This window comes from Otolemur garnettii, unplaced genomic scaffold, assembly GCF_000181295.1.
Source record: "Otolemur garnettii isolate 467f Iridium unplaced genomic scaffold, OtoGar3 scaffold00047, whole genome shotgun sequence".
NCBI lineage: Eukaryota > Metazoa > Chordata > Mammalia > Primates > Galagidae > Otolemur > Otolemur garnettii.
In genome coordinates this window covers 5,926,805-5,950,946 of record NW_003852442.1, presented here as the reverse complement: position 1 = coordinate 5,950,946, position 24,142 = coordinate 5,926,805, and the positions used below count along the sequence as shown (strand labels likewise).

At 43.3% G+C, this 24,142-nt stretch overlaps 1 protein-coding gene across 1 annotated transcript in view; it reads left to right on the top strand.

The window, feature by feature from the left end:
- WWOX (WW domain containing oxidoreductase) overlaps positions 1 to 24,142 on the top strand; it is a 970,358-nt gene that overhangs the window by 241,723 nt on the left and 704,493 nt on the right. The window contains exon 6 of the mRNA XM_003791310.3: positions 20,051 to 20,139. Within this exon, the coding sequence (XP_003791358.1) occupies positions 20,051 to 20,139 (89 nt within the window). The remainder of the gene's footprint in view (positions 1 to 20,050; positions 20,140 to 24,142) is intronic.

Sequence of the window (24,142 nt, the reverse complement as noted above, 5' to 3'; positions counted from 1 at the left end):
GACACTAACTGCAGTGGCTGCATCTTAATCTTCTGCCACTGAAATTGTACTGTGAAAATGCTACACATGTCGTCACTGTCCATAATAACTTAAGATCTCAGTATCAAAAATGAGAATCCTATATCAGTATTGAAAATATATCCTACACATTCATGAAACAAGTCGTTTTCAATCTCTGATGTTTTCTGGAGATCTGTGAAAAAAGTTTTATAGGATTTCTGCTTTCGTCCTTTCTTTACTCCCTTCCTCCCTCCTGCCCTCCCTCCTTTCTTCACCCTCCCTCCCTCTTCCCTCCCCCTCCCTTTCTTCCTTCCTTCCTCCCTCCCTCCCTCCATCTCTTCCTTCCTTCCTTTCTTCCTCCCTCCCTCCCTCTCTCCCTCTCTCCCTCCCTCTCTCCCTCTCCCTGTCTCTTTTTCTTTCTTTCTTTCCCTTCCTTCTTCCCTCCCTTCCTTCTTTCTCTCTCCCTCCCTTCTCTCTCTTTCCCTCCCTTCTCTCTCTTTCCCTCCCTTCTCTCTCTCTCCCTCCCTCCCTTCTTCCTTCCCCTTTTCTTTCTTCTTTCTTTTCACCTTTTCTTAGTTAGTAGTTCAGTTTCTTAGTAGTTTTTGTTTGCTTGGAAATATTTCTATCCCTATAAATCAACTTGGTGGGTTGATTGGTTAGTGAGTTCTCAGCCCAGAGAGCATCTTCCTGATAAGAAGCTGTGATTCCCAAAACACTGTGATATTTTATCAGGGCAGCAATGGGGAGTTGACCACCCCCTCACCAATGGCAAGATGATCAGCATTCCTGCTAGAAGGTCCATACTGCTGTCCCTGGCAGGAGCTCTGAATCCCCTGAGTGTCGTGTCTCCAGTAATTGTGTCTACATGAAGAAGTGGCTCTGAGTGTCAGTCACCCCTGACCTGCCGCTATCATTTGGATTAGAGAAAGATCCCCAGCCCTGGTAGAAACAGCCTCATTAGTGACCCTTGGTAAGCAGTGTCTTTATTTCACATCTTAATCCTCTTGTTGTCTGCGTACTTCTGCCTGTGCCCCCCTCTGTGGTTCCCCCCAACCCAGTTTCTGTGTCTTCATTTGCGACTTTCTTCTCTCCAATCAGGAAGAAAATGTGCTGTTCTCTTTTCATTAGCAGAAGCACTTTGTTGTAGTTGCTAGTGTTTTATTTTGGATTTGGTTTTCTGAAGTATAAATGCGTATGTACGGGATAGAAGCACCAGGCCTACATGTCAGGTGGCCACACTGGGCCTTTGACTTGATGGTTATTGCCAGGGTGCTGGGGAGAATCCCTGTCTGATCCCTCATCCCTGAGCCTAGTGAACAATGTCTAAACACCCTAAATGCCCAGGTGTTGGCATGCTTGGGAAATATTCAGAAACCCTAATTTCAACACCCATTCTAAGGGATGCTGTGACATTCTCCTGTTTTCCTCATACATTCATTGTATGAATTGTGTATTGTATTTGCACAATATATTAATTATAAGACCATCAGATGGCTAGAGAGTGGACTCTTTTTTTTTTTTTTTTTTTTTGAGATAGAGTCTCATGCTGTTGCTCTAGGCAGAGTGCCATGATGTCATAGCTCACAGCAACCCCAAACTCCTAAGCTCAGGCAATCCACCTAGCCTTGGCCTCCTGGAGTGCTAAGATTATAATCATGATCCAGCACATCCAGCTTGATGGAGTATACTCTTATCCTAATGCAGGGGTCAGTAAACTATGCCCCAATACCTGTTTTTGGTAAACAAACTTTTGTTGGAACTCAGCTCCACTCATTCGCTCATGCAATGTGGATGGTTGCTGTTGTTTTCATACTATAGAAGTTGAATATTCGCCAGAGACTGGCAAAAACCTATAATACTATCTTGCCCTTTAGAGAAAAAAATTGCCAATCCCTGTTCTAGAGGACTCAGACTCTTTAGGAGAGAAAACTGTTTCACGGTTTAGTGAGTAGAGCAAATGGTTAGTTTTGCAACTCCTTCCTACACATACAGCAACAATTCACTCTGCACAGGGCTCCCTTAACACACTCGGGTAACCCAGAGCCCGGGGGATCAGGGAAGGAGAGAAGCTTAAGTTAGTCTTATTTTTCAAACAAACAAACAAAAAAGTGTAAAAGACTTTGGGTTTATGGGAAGAACACTATTCCTGGGAGTAAAGTATGTTTCGGATGTGGCCACACTGAAATCTTGTGGACTCATGGATCATTTCAGGGCTGGGAAGAAACTTCTGGTCCAGAGGAAACAGGACTATCTTGAAAAGAGAATTGAGCGGTGGGAGAAACACATCTCTGGTTTTTCCAGATCCTAATTATATGATTTTTGAGCAGATTTCTCACACTTTTTTTCAGCCTTTGTTTTGTGTACAAAATAGGCATAATTAGACTGATTTTGTCAGGGTTCAACAGGGTAAAATGTGGCCGGGTCTACAGTCTCCCCTTCCCTGAATGGTGCCTCCCAAAGAATAGGTCCTCGGAAGTGTGTGATTAACATAAGTGTTTGCCTTCTGGAATGAATTCCTTACATTCATAAGGGGAAAGTGGTCTAAGGATCCTACAAGCGCCATGACCGGTAGCCCTTGGGCTAACTGTGAAATGTGGCCCTCAGCCATAATGCCCCCCTCATCTCCCTTCTTAGGGATGCATTTCAGACCTGGTACCCCAGAAAGAAGTGCAACCTCATGGAGTCCATGCTGTTCTTTAGTTTTCCTGTTGTGCCAAATGTCTACACCAAGGGCCCTCTCTTAGGTCGCCACCCTGTCGTGCCAAAAGCAGCCAAAGCAGAGCATCTGTCACATCAAGCCGAGGGAGAAATGGAAGATGCTGTTTATAAATATTGAAGAGGCAGGGAGAGCGTGCACCGAGGCCAGCCTGCTTTTTCATGCATGCCATTCCAAAGTGGCTCCTAATGGACATTTATAAGGTGGAATCCCCCAAGCTTCCCCTACCTACTCTAATGCTGTCTGCGATGCTCTTTGGGGCACGTGCTATCTGTGACCTGGCTTTTAACAAAATTGCCCAGCGTGATTCATTCATCCCATTTGGCTGTGAGAGAGAAGACTACAGAGCCAGCCTAATGCACATATGGCCATGTGTGATGCCCAGACCCGGCAGCTGCACGCGTGCACCAAGATGGTGGGATATCCACCCCCTGCTCTGAGTCTGCACTGGAGGGTTGGCCACAGACTCCCGGATGGAAACTGCATGGCCCATCTGAGTCTGTCTGTCTTTCCTCTACAATTCTTAATCTCTTTCTCTCTTTCCTGCTTCCCTTCTCCCTCCATTCTTCCACTTCTCTTTCTTCCTCTGACCTTCTTTTCTTTTGTAAGTAGTTTATTTTCTTTTTCTTTCTTTCCTTTTTTTTTTGAGACAGAGCCTCAAGCTCTTGCCCTGGGTTGAGTGCTGTGGCATCACAGCTCACAGCAACCTCCAACTCCCAGGCTTAAGAGAGTCTCTTGCCTCCACCTCCCAAGTAGCTAGGACTACAGGTACCCACCACAATGCCCAGCTATTTTTTGGTTGTAGTTGTCATTGTTGTTTGGCAGGCCCAGGCTGGGTTTGAAGCCGCTAGCTCTGGTGTATGTGGCTGGTGCCTTAGCCACTTGAGCTATAGGCGCCAAGCCATAAGTAGTTTATTTTCTAATCAAATCCATGACGTACTTGCACGTTAAAGAAAAGCACCTTACTGTGGAAAATCGGGAATTTAATAGCTAATATTTGCTTGGACCTTGCCGTGTGCTTCATACTGTTCCAAACAATTCACAGGGTGACGTATGTCAGAGGTATTCTCTGTCACAGTAAGTTCCAAAAGATAGTGACATGTATTGCAATAAAACAAACTCAGAGATTCTGTACTCAAATGTATCTTTTTTTTTTTTGCAGTTTTTTTTTTTTTGGCTGGGGCTGGGTTTGAACCCGCCACCTCCAGTATACAGGGTCAGCACCCTACTCCTCTGAGCCACAGGTGCTGCCCCCAAATGTATCTTTTAAATGGGAAGCAACAGGAAAAACATTAGAGGGCTCATGTAATGCTTTCTTAACAAACTTTCTAGAGGACTTAATTCTGTTATGACTACAAAGAAATGGATCAAAACCAAGAATTTAAGAAGGATGTGACATGCAGGAACTGGTGGCAAAAAAGTGTCAGCAGGAAGAACACCCTCTGGAGGAAAGGGCAGCTCACCAGGCCTTAGCCCCACAAAATGCACCTGCCGTGTTCCTGGGGGACTGGACCGATTTCTCGTTAATGTCTGGAAAGTTTTCATCATCGACTGTTATCCTTCTTATTATGGGACTAATTTCTCTAGACATGTCTTTCTCTCAGGGAAGATTAACAAACAGAATCAGAAATCCAAGCTAAAAACCAAGCAAATATATTACTTATGGGTACAGTTGCGCAGTATAGTCACAGCCTTTAATGCAGAAATGATAGGCACAATACCAGGGCCCCAGTTCTGAGCTTGGACTCATGAAACCAGATAACTGGGGCTCATATCTTAGCTTAGACAGTCTTTGACTGTCTTTGCCGTGTCTCGGGCAAGAAATTTAGTCTCTCTGTGCCTCTGCAGCAAATGCAGGAATATTACTACCCGCCTCACAGAACTCTTGAGTGAGTTAAGTGAATTCATGTGTGAACATGCTTAGACCAGAGCCCGGTACGTAGTAAATGCTATGTAATAATGGGCCATCGTCATTAATATTATTACTTGGCTGAACATCAAGTTCAAAACAGTGTTTACTTTGGGGAAGAGACAAAGAGGGTAAAGACGAGAAGAGGAGGACACTGGAGATTTCAGCTATATCTACAGGGCTTCATGTTTTATGTTGTTCTGTCATTTTAATGTTTCTATGCCAATTCTGGTCTCTTTTTAAAGTATATCACAGCTCTTAGGATAGAGTTGTTGGGTCTTTCCTCTTTATTTTTTATCTTTATGTATCTTTTATGTTCTTTCTGAATATTTTGGAAGAAATAATGAGGTTTATCTTCCTTGTGATGATTGTTTTTTGGGGGGTACATTCTGTGCTTTACTAGCTGTAAAGCTCAAGATGGCCAATGTTTCATAGCTGGGCATTGTGGCAGTCACCTGTAGTCCCCACTAGGTGGGAGGCTGAGGCAAGAGAATCGCTTAAGCCCAAGAGTTTGAGGTTGCTGTGAGCTGTGACAGTACATCACTCTACAGAGGAAAACATAATGAGACTGTCTCAAAAAAAAAAAGAAAAAAAAAAGAAAGAAAAAAAAGCCAACATTTCTCAAACATGAACTTGTTTCTTGAGTTAGATCATGTTTGGAGCTCAGCATTCCCTGAGACTTCAGTGCAATGCTTCACATTTTTGTTTGTCTTTTTCCTCATCTCCTGGTATTGCTCTCACTTACTTTATTGGCTGTTATTCATCCTTTAATTAGCCTTTATAGATCTGGGCGTTTTTTCCTATGTATCCAAACCACTCAGGTGACAGGCACAGCTCCCCAGCATCAGTACCACGGTTTCACAGGTTTTACTTAAATGTGGCACCTTTATACTTAGATATTTTTCTTTGCATCCAATTCCCAGTTATAAACTCTGTACAAATGGATATAACTTTCCCATTTTTAAAATGAAAATCTTTTATTGTTAATTTCTAATTGAACTGTATCATTGTAAAAATAAAAGAAGAGGTCTTTAATGGCAAGTGTTTGGAATATTTTGAAATCACCTTTGTACTCTGGCTCATGGTTAATTTCAAGATTGTGTGATTGAACTGAATATTTTTATGTGTAGGGATCTGTAGCCTTTTTAGAGGACGTTTCTTAATCCTTTGGTCTAAATACTCTATTTTGTCTCCTTATCTACTTGTTTCTAATGTTTAAACTCTTGCTCTAAGATTGTAAATTCATCTTTTTCTTCCTGTTTAAAGCTATATTGTTTGGCACATGCAAATCCATTGTTGTTATATATTGTTGCCTAATTATTTCTCCCATCATGCAGTGTGCTTCTTTATAGTGATTTGAGTTTTCCTTTTCAAGTTTTGAGGATTTTTTTTTTTTTTTGCTTAAAACTTTATTTTTTATTTATGTAACATCACTACACTAGCTATCCTGCTTTTTCAAATTCCCTGGTGTTTTTTTCTCTCAAACTTTGGTCTTCAACCTTTCAGTACTTCTTTGTTTTATTCATGTGTGTTAGTTAGGCAGTGCTAACTGCTAGGACAAATACTTCCCAACGTTTCAATAGCTTAACACAATGTTAATTTATTTCTATCTTTGGTAACTGTGCTTATTTATCTCCCAAGTGGCTGGAAGCGAGGGAGACTGTGATTTGTGTCTGGGTTTTATGGGCGAGGCCTTGAGGGAGGGCATCTCACTTAACACTCACATTCCACAGGCCGGCTCTAAGCCTCCTGGCTGTGCCTAATTACGAAGGAGACTGGGTAACAAATCTGAGTGCCACAGCAAAAAAGGACACAGGGATTTAGGGAACAGCTATAGACTCTGTTACAGTCTTCACATCCAGACACCAAATTCCTTTTGGGCTCTTCTTACCCCACAGAGTACACATTCAGTCTTCTCCCAAAGGCACAGAGTCTCCTAGTCCCACTTTATTACTTCATTCTGTGGTAAGTCTAGGGTCTCCTTCCTGATCAGATACAGTTCGTGATGATCCTATGACTTTGTAAAGGGCCGTCTATCCATGCCTCCAACTCCCACTGCTGTCTTGCACAATGGAGGTGGAGCAAAGGCAGAAACAGCAAAAACTTCCACTTTCAAAAGGCAAGAGTGGGAAGCACAGACTCCATGGCAATCAGGAGTAGGATCCTGAGAGTAAGATAACTTTCTTTCTTTTTTTTTTTGAGATAGAGTCTCACTTTGTCCCCCTGAGAGGAGTGCTGTGGCATCATAGCTCACAGCAGCCGCAAATTCTTGGGCTCAAGCAATCCTCTTGCCTCAGCCTCCCAAGTAGTTGGGACTACAGGCTGGACACATTAGCTGGACACAATGTCCAGCTAATTTTTCCCTTTTTAGTAGGGATGGGGTCTCGCTATTGTTCAGGATGATCTCAAACTCCTGAGCACAACCAATCCACCTGCCTCACTCTCCCAGAGTGCAAGGATGACAGGCATGAACCACCGTAACTGTTGAAGATAACATTCTTTATCTAGCTTTTAGCTCTCTACAGGGAAGCACACTGTCTGCATCCCCCATGGTCCCATCTGAGCTGAATCCAGGGCAGCAAATTCTCCATAAGGGCTCTGACAGCTATCACAGCCCACTTCCTGCTGGTGTATGATTGAGGCTCAGGGTTTCTTATTTTTAACAGCTTTTAAGGCTTAGAAGTTCAGACTGATTTTTATTTTCCAATATAATTCTTTAATAATCTTACTGGGATTTGGATCTCTTGGTTTCTAGTTAGTTAACGTGTAGTCACAGCAATGTCTAGACAGGACTCTCAACTTGCTTTATTTTTCTAATTTGTCGTCGTTATGCTTCCCTCTCGCCCTGAGTCCCTCCACTCAATGGCGGCTGCCATGAGGCCATCTGGAATAATGGGCTTGGGTTGAAAAGTAGCACCATTAATCTGATGTATGTTACCAGGCTGAATTATTTAAATTAACTTACAAGTCGTAATGGGCTATTGTCTCACAAAGGTTCTTATAGGCTTATTTTCTGCTATTTGGGCTCCGGACTCAATTGGGTCTTTCAACTCTGTAATGTTCTAATTTTCATTTCTGCTTACAAACTGGATGATTCTTCTTCCCAGAACACCTCTCCCTCTTGTAATATCCTGGTAAAAGCACAGCACGGAACTCCCCTCACACCCCAACATTTTGGCTCTTTCCTAGAACTTGAGGTCCAGAAGGGACTAGGTCTACTTTTCACATTATGGCAGAGAACAGTTTGACCAAGTGTCTTTCCTTGTATGACACAGATCTATGTGGGTGTCTCTGGTCAACAGGTGGCTCTTGTCTGTTTGATGAGTGAGGAATCCAGGCTTTGTATCATAGTGGCTTTACTGTCCACTAGGAACTTACTATAACTTAGACGTATTTCATGGACGGAGAAAGGAAGGATGGGCCACCCAGTTCATCTGAGGAATAGCCCGGGGGTTGCATACTCTCCTGCTCAAAGACCACTAGTAGAAACCTAAATGTCTCATCTCAGTGCACTGTAGGTCATGAACATAACTTATTTTATTCACCTCGTTTCCCATACTGTGGAAAGAGAGAACGATTCTGAGGGACGACTATTCCTCTCTATCTCTGCACTGTCTCCTTTTAGGCAACATAGAGCTCATTTTAAAATAGTTGATTTCTGTCTTTCTCTTTTTGAACAGAGTCTTACTTTGTTGCCCTCACAGCAACCTCAAACTCGTAGGCTGAAGCGAGTCTCCCAAGTAGCTGGGACTACAGGTGCCCACCATAATGCCCAACTATTGTTAGAGATGAGGTCTCCCTCTGGCTCAGGCTGCTCTCGAACCTGTGAGCTCAGGCAGTCCACCCACCTCGGCCTCCCATGTGCCGGTATTACAGGAATGAGACCCAGGACCCAGCCTGATTTGTGTCTTTTAATGTGTGAATGTAAGTTCATTTATATTTCTTGTAATTACTAATATATCTGTACTAATTTGTGTATTTCAGTCTTTGTTTCTTCTCTACCTAGTTATTTTTTTTTCTTATTTGTAATTTTTTGTGGACTTTTTTTTTTTTTTTTTTTTTGGATTGATGGAGTTTCTTTTTATCAGCCACTCCATCTATCATTCTCCCCGCTTCTGGCTGGTGGTGTGGAAGTTCATTTCTTTCTCTCTCTTTTTGTTTGTTCTTTCTTTGTTCCTTTCTCTGCCTTGCTTGCTTGTTTTCAGTTATTCTCAACATTTTAACCTACTCGTGCACATCTACACTTTTTTCTTATAAAATAGAACGTTATCCATTGTCTCTTCATTCAGATCAGCAAAGCAGACCATACGTGATTTAATGGTCAATGAATTCCTTCCTCCCACAAAACAAATTCCTCTTGTTAATGTTACTTGAGTGCCTACTTCAGTTCATTCTCAAGTATAATTCATTTGGTCCTGTAGTGAATTTAAATGACGTCTTAAATTTGGCCATAACTTGACTGTGACTTGTGTGTGTGTTGGGGGTCTCACCTTCTCTGTCTTTATGGATGTTTAGGGGGGAACCTCTGCCAGGCTGCTAGACAGATACCATTTTAAGCAGGAAACCTCATTTCTTTTGGAAGTACATTTTTTAATCTTTTCTAGTTTATCTGTGGAATGTCCTGCCTTCTGCGAAACCTCTGAAAAATTTTTCTCTTTGGCTTCATCCACAAATGAAAAATACCTGTTGTGGTCCCTCCCCTAGCTTGATGACAGTCTTATATGTTTACTGCACGCCCTACATACCACGTGTACAGTCATCGCGTGTAGTATGGCCACCTTCCAGAGGCAGGAGCTCCTCCAGCCAGCCTGAAATGCCAGGAAAAATGCCTGCATTTCCAAATGGCTTATGGAACATTGTTGCCAATATTACTAACTGACTTTTATTTCTACTTACGACTGGTACATTGTATATCATTCATTCATTTTTTTTTTAAATTTCAGATTGACATGAGGGTATATGCAATGAGCCTCCATATTTTGCGTTTGTAAGGTTGAAGTCCAAGTTGTTGCCACGTCCTTCACGCAGGAAGTGTGTCATACACCTGTGCATTTTACCCTCTGGGTTCAGGCCCCCACAGAACCTCTCCCCCCATTCATTTTCTAAATTAAAGCCTGTCTTAAAAACCTGCTCAGTGCCATCCACTCTGCGTTAGGTATTCGAGATGGAGATAGGGAGCTGAACATTTTAATTTACTGTAAATGTCAATGTGAATTATTGGTTGTTTGGCTTTTCTCTCCTGGTCTCCTGCAGTGTTCTTGGGAATGGAAATTGGTATAACCTTTTTGGAGGGTACCCAGCAAAAATCTATCAAAATTTGAAATGTGAGTCTCTCTTGACCTAGGGATTCTACTTCCAGGAATTTATCCTACAGAGGAAAATTATATAATAAAAAGTGTATATATTACAATGTTGCTTTCAGTAGAAGCAAAACCCAAACTAGAAATAACATACAATAATATTAATTGCAATAAAAACAATAGCTGACCTTAATAGGACATCTGTTTAGTATTTGTGCTTCCCATAGAAGTATCTTTACCGTAGATACTAAGCCGTTGGCAATAACAAGGAGATTCTTCTTCCTTTTTTTTTTTTTTTTTTGTGCAGTTTTGGCCAGGGCTGGGCTTGAACCTGTCACCTCCGGTATGTGGGGCTGGAGCCCTACTCCTCGAGCCACAGGCACCGTCCTCCAATTTCTATTTTTTTTTTTTTTTTACTGATAAGTAAAGTCAGGCATCAAGAATTGATGCAGAAAGTTCACAAAGCTAGTGAAGGATGTGGGTGGATGTTCTTATAAAATGATTGAACATTTCCTATAGGGGGCTAAACTTACTGGTTAAAAAAGGATGGGTGTGGAGCTATTAGGTTCATCTAATTGTGTATCGACTGAACCAGCCAGGTTGTAACCCAGCCCATGAGCTGTCATACTGTGGTTGTAGTAAAAGCTGCACCATGTTTTTATATGTGTAGAAAATATATTGTGGAAGGATTTGAATCAGACCTTTACTGTTCTTATCCTGGAGGCAGTGGGACTTGGGGGACGTTTTCACTTTCTATATTATCCACTTCTGAATTATTTGTATTTTCTTCAATAGAACACTTTTATTTTTATTATCTCGTGGTAAACGCAAATAGCCGAAGACCACTTAGGGCGAATGGAAGTTTCTCTCCCCAGACACACACAGGCCACCTCAGCACTATTTGCTGGATATTTCTTGGTTATCAGTCTATCTATTCGGCGCCTCATAGGATAGTTAGCATCCCTCACCTCTACCCGCCGGGTTCCAGTACATCCAGGGACCTTGCAAACTTCACAGTTCCTCCAGGTAGAAGGCAGAGTCCTCCCAAGCAGAGGAAAGCTACCTGCAGCAGAGGAGAATGCCAGTTATATAGAGATAATTCTATATACTGTATCATATATAATCAGCAGGCCCCAGCAGTATTTTGGGCTTTGCGTCTCTTTCCGAACCTAGGCGCAGCAACACTGATTTTTCTTTTAACCGTGGCTTCCCCGAAGTGGGAGTTCCCCTGCTAAACAAGTTTCATTAAGCACCCAGGTATTGAAATATTCAAAATGTCCAGACGGTTCCTATCGAGGAGAGAATTATACAGTAAATTAGCCGATGTCCACTAGGTTGCCTCTTAAGCACATCTCTGATGTTCCCAGTACTTACCTAAGACACAGAGCATGTTTATTAAGAGCCTTCAGCTGTGTATAAAAACCAGCGCAGTCAAAAGTAATGGTGTCTGCTGAAGGATTCTTTATCATGTGAATTTACCTTTAGTCATCTATTATTTATTTCAGCTATTTTATATGCCATTATAATAAATATTATGACAGAGAAAGCTTTTATGCTTCAACTTATTGTACTACCCTCTACTTGCCTGCAATCCTTCAGGAAAATGTAACCACGCTTTACCTATAGTTAACGTAAATCATCACTTACATTAGAATGAAAAATTCACCATGAAAAAAAGGCTCTTTCTTCCATAGCAAGGCACAAATGCACACTCATGTTGACAGCCAAGCTCCCGTGTCATTCACTGTCCTTCCTTCAACTGTCTTTAAGCCGTAAAGTGAATACATCGCACGGAGGGAAACTGGAAGGTTTTGGAATATTTTCCCTCTCTTGTTAGTTTCTGGCAAGATAAGCATTTTTTTACCCAGCGTGCAAAATATTGCCAATTACTGTCTAAGCGTTTTTAATAGTTTTGCTTTACATGGCACGTAACTCATACACCAAATTAAATAAGCTGTTATCCGATGCAATTTCTCCTTGAATAGCCACACAATTACCTATAGATATTGATAGCGTTATTTTATAAATTGAGTCCCAGCAACGCAAGGCGAAAATGGTGGCCTGCACAGAATGAAGGCAGCGTCACCCTGATTTGCTTATTAGGGGTGTTTGCATGTTTTGGCAGAGGGAGGTGGGTTGAGGGGGTGCCCGTGGGAGGCCCAGGAGTGAAGGTCATCGCTTGGTGGTAGATTTGGAATGATACACTCAGTCCCCCTCTTTCAAGACTCCAGATAAAAAATGGGCTTTGCCAAGGATCATTTTTGGTATGGTTCCATACTTCTAAACACAGAATATTCTCTAAGAGCTTTTTTTCCCCCCATTTAAAGCAAAGTGCCTGGTAAAAGTCATAGAGGCGCGACAGAGACCCCAAGCCTTCTCTTTTCTGGGTATCTGATCAGAAAGACCATTTATCAGTGCCCACTTTTAGCCTTTAGTCTTGGCGAAGATTGGACAAGCCCCCGTTAGCCTTGTTCACCCTGCTGGTTAGGGTGGGACCGAGAGGCGGAAGATCCCCAATCAATGCAAGCCTCTAGCTGCTCGTGCATTTCCCAGCGAAGATGCCTCCATCCATCGCCACCATTAACATCCTTTAAATAATACTGGAGAAATTAGTTTAGGAAGCCCCGCGTAGGATATTGATGAATTATTAAAGTGGTTTAGTTAGATGTCTGTTATATCGTTCAGTGAATAATGTCATGTCAGGAACACGCTCTGCGCCAGTGTCTCTTGCTGTTGTAAATGTGACAAGTCCCATTTAAGGTTTTAGAACGTAGAATCAGGACTGAGCATGTGTAAAGTGGAAGGGTGAGAGACATCAGCATAACACAATTAAGGCCCATTGGATTAGAATTTGCAGGATGCCATTAGCAATGAGCTCTGAATATACATTATTGCCGCGGCTACATTTCCCCTTTCAGCTGGAACGCTTCTCTTGTAAATTCTAAGTGTGTAAAATAAATATGATAAAAAATAGACGCAAATAAGAACATATAGATGATGTTAATTTCTTTATAGCTTCTCGGTGGTGGGTGACAAAGACCGTGACCACAAGGCTGCAGCACAGCGTAGCAATCCTGTGAGGACATGAGCTTTGGAAGCTGCCACATCTCAGCTGGATGTGTGTCTTACTAGCTTTGTGACTTTAGAGTATATCAGCCTCTGTTTTCTCATCTGCAAAATGGGGACAGTTACATATGTCTCAAAAGATATTTCATATGACTATTAAGTGAAAAAATATCAAACATATTATGGGTGTTCTTCTTATTTTTTTTTTTTTTGCTTTTATTATCAAGAAATAAATGTAGGCCAGGTGCAGTGGTTCACACCTGCAATCTTAGCACGCTGGGATGCCGAGGCAGGGTGGATCGCTTGAGCTCAAGAGTTTGAGACCAGCCTGAGCAAGAGAGAGACCCTGATTCTACCCCCAAATGGAAAAAAACTAGCCAGGCATTGTGGCAGGTGCCTGTAGTCCCAGACACTTGGGAGGCTGAGGGAAGAGGATTGCCTGAGCCCGGGAGTTTGAGGTTGCTGTGAGCTGTGACACCACAGTACTCTACCCAGGGTGATAGAGTGAGACTCTGTTAAAAAAAAAAAAAAAAGAATGTTTTTAAAGGTGAATCCAGAAGCAGACTCTTTGAATACATTTACGGGAAGGCTACGTAGATATTCATCAGATCCACCGCGATTGGCACCTTGCCCTGAGATCACGGAACAGCTAATTCCCTCTGAACAGTACGTCTTGCCTTTGTAGGTGCCTATGACACGTCCCCACAGCACAAAGAAGATTTTTTCTGGGTATGTTAGAGACAGGTCTCTCTGTTACCACCTGGTGCATCTGGGTTTCTCCGTCCTCAACCACTGTGCCAGCAGGCTCCTCCTCCTGACCCAACTACTGCTAATGCTCTGGACACAGTATAAGGAAGTGTCGCTCCTGGCTGGTGCCGATTGTCCCAGCATGTTCTCCAAGGATTCTTACAGTGGAGCTGAGTGCAGTAAGCAAGGCCCATGTGTGAGATGAGCCTGTTCTGAAGCATGCATGTATGATTTCACTCTGTGTGCTCTGAAGCACACACCAGCTCGGTCCCCGGACCAAATACTCTTGTTCATTAATGGCAAACAGTGGCATAGTGGAGAAAATTCACTGATGCCCTCCTAGCTATTTTACGGGAAATTCATAATTAATGGTGATTTTAAAGTAATAATGTTTGGTTTAAAAAATAGATTTCATCACTGGAATTATTCATATCCAGTTTTCTAAAGGCCTAGTACCCTGAGCTATTACCATTTCTTGTTGGCAAGAGGAATGTGGGGATGACCGTTGTTTTTCAATAATAATGCATTAGTGATTGTGAGTCTCCACACTGCCTATCATGTGTCACAGTGACTGAAGGGGAAAAAAAGAACAAAAGGAAATGGGATGTGTGAAAGCTGGATTTCCTCTTTAGAGGCAGTGCTAGTGAGTGAGTGAATGAATGAGTGAGTTCACTAGTGAGTGTCGTGTCCCTTGCTGTTTACCAAGATCAGGACTGTGTACCACCCTCTGTGAGGCAGGTGCAAACCTTATGGTTTCCCTGGGTCTTGGCTGCAGGTGCAGTGAGGGTCTCTGAGGGGCAGGGAGTGGTGCTGGGTGAGAGGACGTGCGGGATATGGAATAGCGATTAAATCTTGACTTGCTGTGACTCATGGCTCTGCCAGCAATTACATGTTTGAACTTGTGCAAGATCCTTTCAAACTTCAGTTTATCCATCTGTGAAATGGATGGATGATAAGACCTGCCCTTGGCTCTCGAGTTGCTGTAGGGATAGATGAGTGTGACTGATAGGGTCAGTGTTTTGAGGTTGTTGCCATCAGTCAGTGATGACCCATCCAACCTTACCCTGAAGAGTGGAGTGATTGGCTCCGTGCCCATCCTGTTGGTGATGACAATGATGAAATGACAATTAACAATCACAATGAAGATGTCGAGTTAGAGACAGCCTATCGGGTGTCAGGCTCTGTCCCAAGTGCTGTACGTGTTATCTCATCCCCTGATAAGGCAGATGTTATTATTATTCCCATTTTATAGAAGACAAAACCAGTACTCAAGAAGAAGTAGCTTGCCCAGCTGATAAATCAGACTCTGGCCTTCCAGCTTGAGCACATGATATTAACTAGCACCGCTGGGGTTGAACATACTTCTTGAGATTGGGAAGTGGGGCACCATGGCTTCGGGTGGATTCACTGAGCCTCTTTCCTCCTCCTCTGGGGTCATGAGACATCCTTCACAGAAGAGCTATTCACACTTTTCTTGGGCTACTAACGTTAATTTAACTAAATAAACAAGGGACACCCACAATGACTAATGTATTATTATTGAAAAACAATGGTCATCGCATTTTAGCAGTGGCCTTCAAAGTTATAATGACAATTGTATTTACTAAGAGTCAGTTGTGTGCCCTATACTTTATATACATTATGTCTAATCTTTAACTGCATAAGACAGATACTGTCAGGCTTATTCTCAAATTAGGCAGATGAGGCCCGGAAGATTCAAGTAGCTTCCCTGAAGTTGAGTTGCCAGTGCTGTGGTCATGCTGGGCTGTGTAGCTCCAGGTCAGCCTGGCGGTGGCATCTTTGCTGAGGATGACAACATCTCTCCATTTCTCTGTTTAAATACTGCACACTCCCCATATGGTTCCTTTGATTTCAGGCGGTATCCCATCTGAGTCGCACTTGGCTAATTTATAGTCATAAAATGATGCGATGGATCACGACTGTGTAACAACACGCAAGCCCTTTGATTCCATATTTGCAAACTCTTGAATCAGTGAGACAGGTTGTAGAACTCAATAAAGAAAAGATCAGGAAGATTCAGTGTGTTGAAGGTGCCAGTGAACTGTGCCACCACCGGTGAGCACCTTGGCGTCCCCGGGCAATAGAATAAGAGTACGTAGCTTGCTTAATTATTCATATGTCTTTCTGGCTGAGCAGGGTGGGTTTCTCAGCTACTTAGAAGTTATCTGATGCTTCACGCGTAGGATGCCACCAGTGGGGTTTCTGTTTTAAAATGATGGGTAGTAGGTGTCAATTTATGTAATTTAAAACAAATTACCATTGCTGTTTTTCTTGAGATGATGTTTGTGATTAGAGGAAAGAATGAGAATTGGGGGCACGGAAACGTAAAACAGGCATTTTATAACATTTCAAGATTCAGTCTTCTCAGTCTGAGCCTTTTTTTTTTTAATTTTGAATTTATAGGAGGGTACAAATAATTAGGTTACATTTTTAACATTTGTAATGTAAAGTCCAAAGTCTGAGTTGTAGTTGTGTCCTTCACCTAGGACCTCTTGAACCTCTTTCTGTTAAACAAAGGTTAGCAGGTGGATGGATGGTTGGCAAGTCAGGTGGCAGGTGAGGAGATGGATACAAAGGAAGAGAAGGAAGGATCTACAGAAGGCCAACAGCTTATTTTAGCCCAGGACCACCAACCTGGGATGGATGTGAGTTGTGAGTGAGTGATCATCCTGGTTGTTTTAAGATATAGAGATTTGGGGAGTGTTTCTTACTGAAGCATGTCTTGATTCACACAGAGGATCTTGTAAGCCTGGCTTTAGGAATTTTGACCAAATCTTCCTGGCCCTTCTGAAGGACAGAAGGTTTTTTGTTTGTTTTGCCAATCCAGACATCAGGCTGTGGCCAAATAAGGCCTGAACTTTTCATGTTCTAGGTAGCAGGTGGTAAGTCTGACACCTCTTAATGAACATCATGGTTTCCTTGGCCAGGATAGAAGAGTTCTGTGTCTGAAATGTGGCCATAGTTATACAGATCCTTGCACATGATAAAATGTCATAAAATTATGCACAAAGATACACTAAACAAAGGTAAGAAAATGAATGTATCCCCAAACTGCTGAAATCTCATCATCGTAATGACTGTGGTCTCCTAAGTTGTGTTGTACCCATGTTGATTTTTGGGTTTTACCCATGTGCTATCCATACTTGAGATGTCAACACAGGGGAAGCCAGATGCTGGGTCTGTGAATGTTCTCTGCCCCATTTGGGCCATTTCTTGTGCATCTATAATAAGTCACAAATAAAACTTAACAACAGCAGAAAGCTCATGCGTTAAACCAAGAAAACAAATTACAAGTGAGTTGTAAATTCATGGCCAGATGTGGGAGGAAGTCTCACGTTGACATTGGGTCTCGTCCTCACCCGACAGTCAACAGTTTACCCCTCAACAGTGGGTGCTGTTTGCAATCTGTCAGCTGCTCTGTCCCCCTACAGACATTTCTGTAAAGCTGTGAGGTTTGTTAGACAATTGCACTCACATAAATACTGACACACACCCTCATTCTGGAAGCTGCATTTTCCCTCCCTGGACTTACTGCATTGCATATAGTTTTTAAGCAGTTCTAAGGGTCAGGGGGAGGAACAGGAAACCCGATACCCAGGGCAGGAGAATTACCTGAATGATAGCATGTGGACTTGAATCACTGTCCCCAGGAGCCTAGTAACCCACGGCTCATGGATTAGTCTGTTGAACTACTTGATGGCTTGTGACCCCGTGTCCCCTTAGAGGCGTATGTTCTGATTTTGCTCTTATTGGCAGTGGCAGCTCTGTGCTTTATTTTGAAGTGAAGGGGGAGAAGCAAAGGAAAACATACCAATTTCAAGTGAAATGCATAGAAGGATGGACGGGCTCCTTGGCCGTGCTGTTAGTTTTGTTGAAATGTTGCTTTGGGGTCACCATCTGGGAATGTGCTCCCTGTTTTATGGGGGGAGGATAGGTACAAGCATTTTTGTAATAGGCAGCCTGCAGGTCCCTGAGGGTTTGCACTGGGCGCTTGGCTGAGAGGAACCATCTCTTCCCCACCTCTTCGTCTTGTGATGCGTTCACAGTGCTGTGAGATTCTCTGTTTAGCAGTGAGTGTCATGTTCAAGTGGAGTGAGGTGGGGACAAGAGGAGGCAGATCGAGGGTGGAAGGCCACTTTATTTGCTAATTCTGAATATCGAATTAAGTAGTTAAATGTTTGTGAGGCATGAAAATCTCTGTAGGGAGTTGACAAGTTCTGTGCGCCGAAGAGATGTTGAACTGTCAGATCAGTATCAGTTACTCTGACCCTGCACCTGCGGGGTTCTGCGGCTCCCCACATGGCGTCTCCTCACTCAGTGCCCAGTGAGCTCACTTCTGTTGGTAATTTTCTTCCGATAGGATGAAAGGTTTGACCTCACCTTGCTAAGGACCCCCCCTCCCCGTAGCCCTGTTACTTCCTGATCTTAGGAAATGTACAGAATGGACACTGGCACGTTGTCCTTTTCCTAGATCAAGTCAGTGCTCCTCCTCATCCTTCTAAAGTCTGCAGATTAGAACATCTGCCATTGTTATCCAGAACTAGGATTCGGAATCTACCTCGGCCAATATTGCCTTTGCCACTGGCAGGCTGTCAGGGTTTGAGGAAATAATTTAATCCCTTCTTGCCACTTTTTCTTAAAACTAGGCTTTGTTGGTAGGAAAGGCCTGGATTCTCCAGGATGGAACAGTCAGTGACCCGACCCTGGTAGTCTTCAGGGAGGACCTCTGAACATCATTAACGTTGCTTCCTCCACCAGGTGGCACTATAGCCCCCAGAGGCTACCAAGTGCCATCAGAGCAAGAATTTGGCCTAGTAAACATCTTTGGATCTTCTAGTTAAATTTATTAAATCCTTTCTCTCCTCCAGACAGGATATTAGGTGCTTGATACCCATCCTCACATCCCTATGAGTAGATCGTTACTTAATACCCACCTTCTCCAAATGGGAAGACCAAGGTTCAGAAGTGTTAAGTGGCCTTTTCAGAAGCCACTGCCTGATGTTTGGCGTTCAAAGCTAAGGATGTGGGTGAGAGCCCAGGACTTAGGCGGCCAAGATAAACCAACCACAGAGACACTGAGCCTCTGAGCAGAGCTCCCGCCCTTTCCTGAACGAGACAGTCAGGGGGTGGGGTGTTCTCAGCAGTGCCCTCTGCGACCCCCTTCACAGCATCCCAATGGTATCACGTTATTTCTCCCTAGTCTTCCATAAGCATCGCAGTCTAGACTAGAATTCCCAAGTCAACTGTTTGTTTTATGGGACTCTTCTTACCTGAATGGGCTGGCGGCCCCAGCATTCTTACTTTATGTCCTTTGGAGGAGTGAGGTCCAAGAAATGATAGCATTTAATCTCACACTCCCAAGTTGGGAGTGCCCTACAGGCACGGGACCAGTGGAAGGACCGCCCTGAGATCTTTCCTTCCCCTGGAACATGATTTCTTCAAATTCTGACCTCCTGTTTTCCGGTTTCTTTCCTGGAGGGAATTTGGGCTTTGGTATCAGACCAACTTGGGTCTATTTCTTGCTCCCAGCTTCTTAGATCTGTGGTCTCTCATAAGATCTAAGAAGAAAATTGCCTATTCCTTTGTCATTCATTTATCCATTTATCTGCTTTTTCTCTCACTTAACACATTGCGACCATTAACTGAGATGGTATCTGTAAGTGCCCAGCCTATGATGGGCTCTGAATGTACAGGAGCCATTATTAACAGTATGATGATTGCTATTTTATCAGTATGTTCCCCACCTGTCTGTAGACTTTTCTGGGTTGTTAAGCCAGGTTTCTCTTTGGGAACTAGGTCCTTTAGCGTCCATGGTTAGAAATGAGTCTTGCTTGCTTTTGAACTTTCTATAAATGAACTGCCTTTAATTTTTTATGCAGTCTTAGTGGAAACGCTTCAGAATTAGATGGCAGCTGTTGAGATGAACACATTGTCCACTTCATCTTTGTGTGAGCCACACTTTGTCCTGGTTGTTACAGCTTTTTAGGATGCACATGGAGCGGAGGGGATAATGTTATCTCAGAGACCCTTCGGTGCCTCTTCTGTGTGCTGAGGGAAACACAGTCCAGCCCCCCAGCCTGTAGGTTTAGCAGAATCCCAGCCTCACATCCTCCCTGAAATTGGCAGTAAAAGCCTTGTTCTTCCATTCATTCCCATGATTTATATTCTCTCTGGGCGTCTAATATTAAACAGGGGAATTCCGACATGTTCCATAACACATTTACTGTAACTCGATACCATGAACTAAACTTGCTGTTATTTATCATTTCTTTTTATTTTCTTTCGTTCCAGCATAAAGCCAAGGTAGAAGCAATGACCCTGGACCTCGCTCTGCTCCGTAGCGTGCAGCATTTTGCTGAAGCGTTCAAGGCCAAGAATGTGTGAGTGTTCCAGCGGAGGGTCATAGATCATAATTCCTTGCTATTGTAATGTCTTTATCAGATGAACACAACTGGGAGAACGCCAGCCTGTTGTGTTGTCTTGGCGCCCAAACAGGGGGCTCATTTATATTGGCCCTGTTGAGGTGAACCATATTTTCTTGACCCTTAGTCGCCCTCATTATGAGATGTGTCATCAATCTAATAACAGCTTCCCAGATGAAAAAAAAAAAAGACACTATTGAAAGCACCAGTAAGAGTGGCTAATAAAAGCCAGGTAATTACCAGACACATCCTGAATACAGACATTTCTGAAGTACATCTCAGAGTCGAGGAGAAGTATATTTTAATTGCATTCAGAAATAAGGAAGCTCAGTTATTCAACACAACAGGGAGGCAGAGGATTCGAGCGTGTTCTTAAAGACTGTGGTGATCTCACGTCTTGCATGGATGTGACTTCAAAAGCATGGACTCACTTAGTGAAAAACTTTTTAAAAAATTATTTTTGGATATTTTATAATTTCTAAAGGAGAAAGCCTCTTTCTGGGAGAAGAGAGAGACAGACAGAGATTGGCCCCAAGGAGGGACGGGGTGTAGGGGACCGGGGTGCTCAAACTCTGAACTAAGGAAAGTGATCGTGGCTAGCTAGGTTGGAATTTGGTATTTGTTTCCAACTATTTATTTTTACTCCTATGTAGGGCCAGCAATCCTGGTCCCTCATTTCACGTACTCGTTTAAATTTCATTAATAAATAACTTCATTTACTTTTCGTCAGTGAGTTGGTTCAAACTTGAGGATTAAGTTTAATAGTAGCACAGGTGGTGGCAAGGATAAGGTAATGATGTGACCGGCACCAGAGCCATTGCATTAGGAGAACTCTGATAAAGGAAAAGCTGTCTTTTGGGTCAGGCTCTGTTGGGGACAGTAGTTGTGCAATTCTCTAAGCAGATGAAGAATGTGGGAGGGGAGAGTCTGAAACCAAACATCCAGATAGGACTGCGTGGAGTCTTCCCCACAAACCGTCTAATTTCCATTTCTTCTTAGGTTGCCATTAGTTATGAACTCTGCTTTCGGGACTGTTAAAGTGTGTGCTCTTTAAGGCTATTTCCAGAGTAAACAGGTGGCCTATGTCCTTTAGGTCTAGGCAGGAGGTCGGACTGTTGTGAGCTTTAGTACCATCCCCTAAGTGCAGAACCACTGGTAGGAGCAGTTATGTGATATCCCCTGGCCAGCTAGCAGATCCTAGTGAGCCCTCCTGGGTGTCCTTTGCAGTTGACTAGTAGATCCCATCCCTTGCCACAGCTATGAGAGAGCCTCATGTCAAGGTGCAACAGCAGCTATCAAGATGTTTGTTCTGTTACTCCTTTGTCATTCGTTTATCCATTTATCTGCTTTTTCTCTCACTTAACACATTTAATGGGTGTCTTCAAAGCGTCAGGCATTCTTCTGGTTTCTGGGAGGAGAGTGGTGGCCATGGGAAACCAAGGTAACATCACACAAGCCATTATCTCAGTTGGCAGCCAGCAGCAGTGTTTTATTACCAATGGCTGACTCCTCAACCTAACATCCTGCCTGTTTGGGAGGCCACGATAGCATTACCAATAGCAGAAGCAGCCACTCATCTATTGAGGGCCGATATGGCCACACATTGAGAGTATTTTGCGTGTGTTTTCTGGTTTAATTCTCAAAGCCATCTTTTGGGGTAGGTGCTGTAATTATCTCTATTATACAGCTCAGGACAGAGAGGCCAAAGAAGGTAAGTCATTTATCCGGGGTTCTTGGAAACTAGAGGGCTGAGATTATCTCTCCAGGACTCCCTCTTAACCACCAGGCTATCTTTTCACTTTAAACGTGATCGTGATCTAAGCACTCAGGGAATGTGCACTCAGGGAATGTGAGGGTCCTTGCGGGGTTGCTTTGTGGGATGGTGGCAGACGTAGATGAGAGTCAGTTCTGAATGTTGCTCTCTCCCTGATACCAGGTGAGATCTTCCATTCACGGCCCCTGCATGGCTGTCTCCATGTCTGATGTCAGAAAGCGCTAGAACGCAGCTTTGCTGAGGGGCACCAACTGTTACATAAGGGAATCATCTTCCCTGTCTTCACCGGCCCATTGGTTTTTAACCATTAAGTAGTTTAGAAATCATCAAATTCAAGCACCATTTGTAATCACCAAGCTCAAACCCTTGGAGGGAACTATCACCCAGTGTGCCCTCATCCTAGATTCCTGCACAGGACTTCTAGGTTCAGGAACAAGGGCAAATTTTCCTTTTAAGAACGCTCTATAGCACAAACCTCTTTGCATCTGTCCCTGGAGAGTACAGGATTTTACATGGCTTAGAGAAATATCGTGGTGGCAAAAATATGCATTAAAAAAGCAAGCGATTTTTACTTTTGAAACCCTGCCAAAGTGAAATCTCTCATGGATAGGCAGATGACAGTTTAGTACTTCCAGGCCTGTTAGATGCTGAGAACTGTCAGAAGTGAATTTAAGTGCCGGTGACTTGGCCTGCCAGAGGAACACATGTAACTCTATTCTTATCATCACCCCCCATCTTCAGACGTTCAAATTTCCTTGTGTGTAAAACATAATGGCAAATGAAAGAGAAGCTGCCAGTTCAGAACTCATCTCTTTCATGCTGTTGCATGGAGGAGAGGAAAAATAAATCCTAAATTGCAATTCCAGGTGGACGCCCCATTTAATATACTGTTTCAAAGGCTGTGTAGCAGCAAGCCAAGAGTATTTATCAGCAGACTTTGTTCTCCTGTGCAGATTCCGGATTCCCTCGGTTCATGCTCCAGTGTGAGTGCGGGTCCCTGCAGTGGACAGTGTAGTCTCAGACCAAAAAGGGTAGAAGGGGATGCTCAGTGCAAACAGTGGGGCAAGGGCTACTCACTGTGCTGTGTGCCCGCATATCACGTGCCTTCCAGCAGGAGATGTGGAGTCAGCCTCTTGCTCAGTATTGTCATCTTCTAGGCTGGGCGCTGTGGCTCTTGCCTGAAGTCCTAGCATCTTAGGAGGCTTAGGCAGGAGGATCAGCTGAGTTCAGGAGTTTAAGACCTGCCTGAGCAAGACCCTGGCTCTACTAAAAAAAGAAAAACTAGCTAGGCATGGTGGTAGGGGCCTGTAGTTCCAGCTACTCAGGAGACTAAGGCAAGAGGATCACGTGAGCCTAAGAGTTTGAGGTTGCTGTGAGCTGTGATGCCACAGCACTCTACCAAGGGTGACAAAATGAGACTGTCTCAAACAAAGGAAAAAGACAAGGGCAGAACCTGAGGCTCAGTGGGCATGGCGCTGGCCCCATATACTGAGAGTGGCACGTTCGAACCTGCCCCGGCCAAACTGCAACAACAACAACAACAACAACAACAAATAGCCGGGTGTTGTGGCAGGCACCTATAGTTCCAGCTGCTCAGGAGACTGAGGCAAGAGAATGGCCCAAGACCTGGAGGTTGCTGTGAGCTGCGATGCCACAGCACTTTACCGAGGGTGACAAAATGAGACTCTCTTAAAAAAAAAAAAAGAAGAACAAGTGAATCTTTCTAAGAGTAGAATATGAACATTTTAACACAATAACTAAGAAAATGACACGAAGGCTATGTTAACCAGTTTGATGGAAGTGTTTCAGATTGTGTGTGAAAACCCCACACTGTACCCCAGAAGTGCATTAATGTACATAGTTAGCTTTCAATAAAAAAGAAAAGAAAAAAAAAGAGTTAATGTTATTTTTCTCTGTTGGGTTTTGGACTTACTTTGGACCCCTTATGCCTTTTGTCTTGCCAATTTCTCCCTTTTGGATAAGAAAGTCCATTTTAAGCTTGCCCCTCCATTGTGTTTTGGAAGTAGATAAGTTGTTTTGATTCCACAGCCTCACAGCTGGAGGGAATATGCCTCAAGATGAATTGTGGATTTTTTTGTTTTGTTTTTGTGAGATAGAGTCTAACTATGCTACCCTCAGCAGAGGGCTGTGGCTTCACAGCTCACAACAACCTCAAACTCTTGGGCT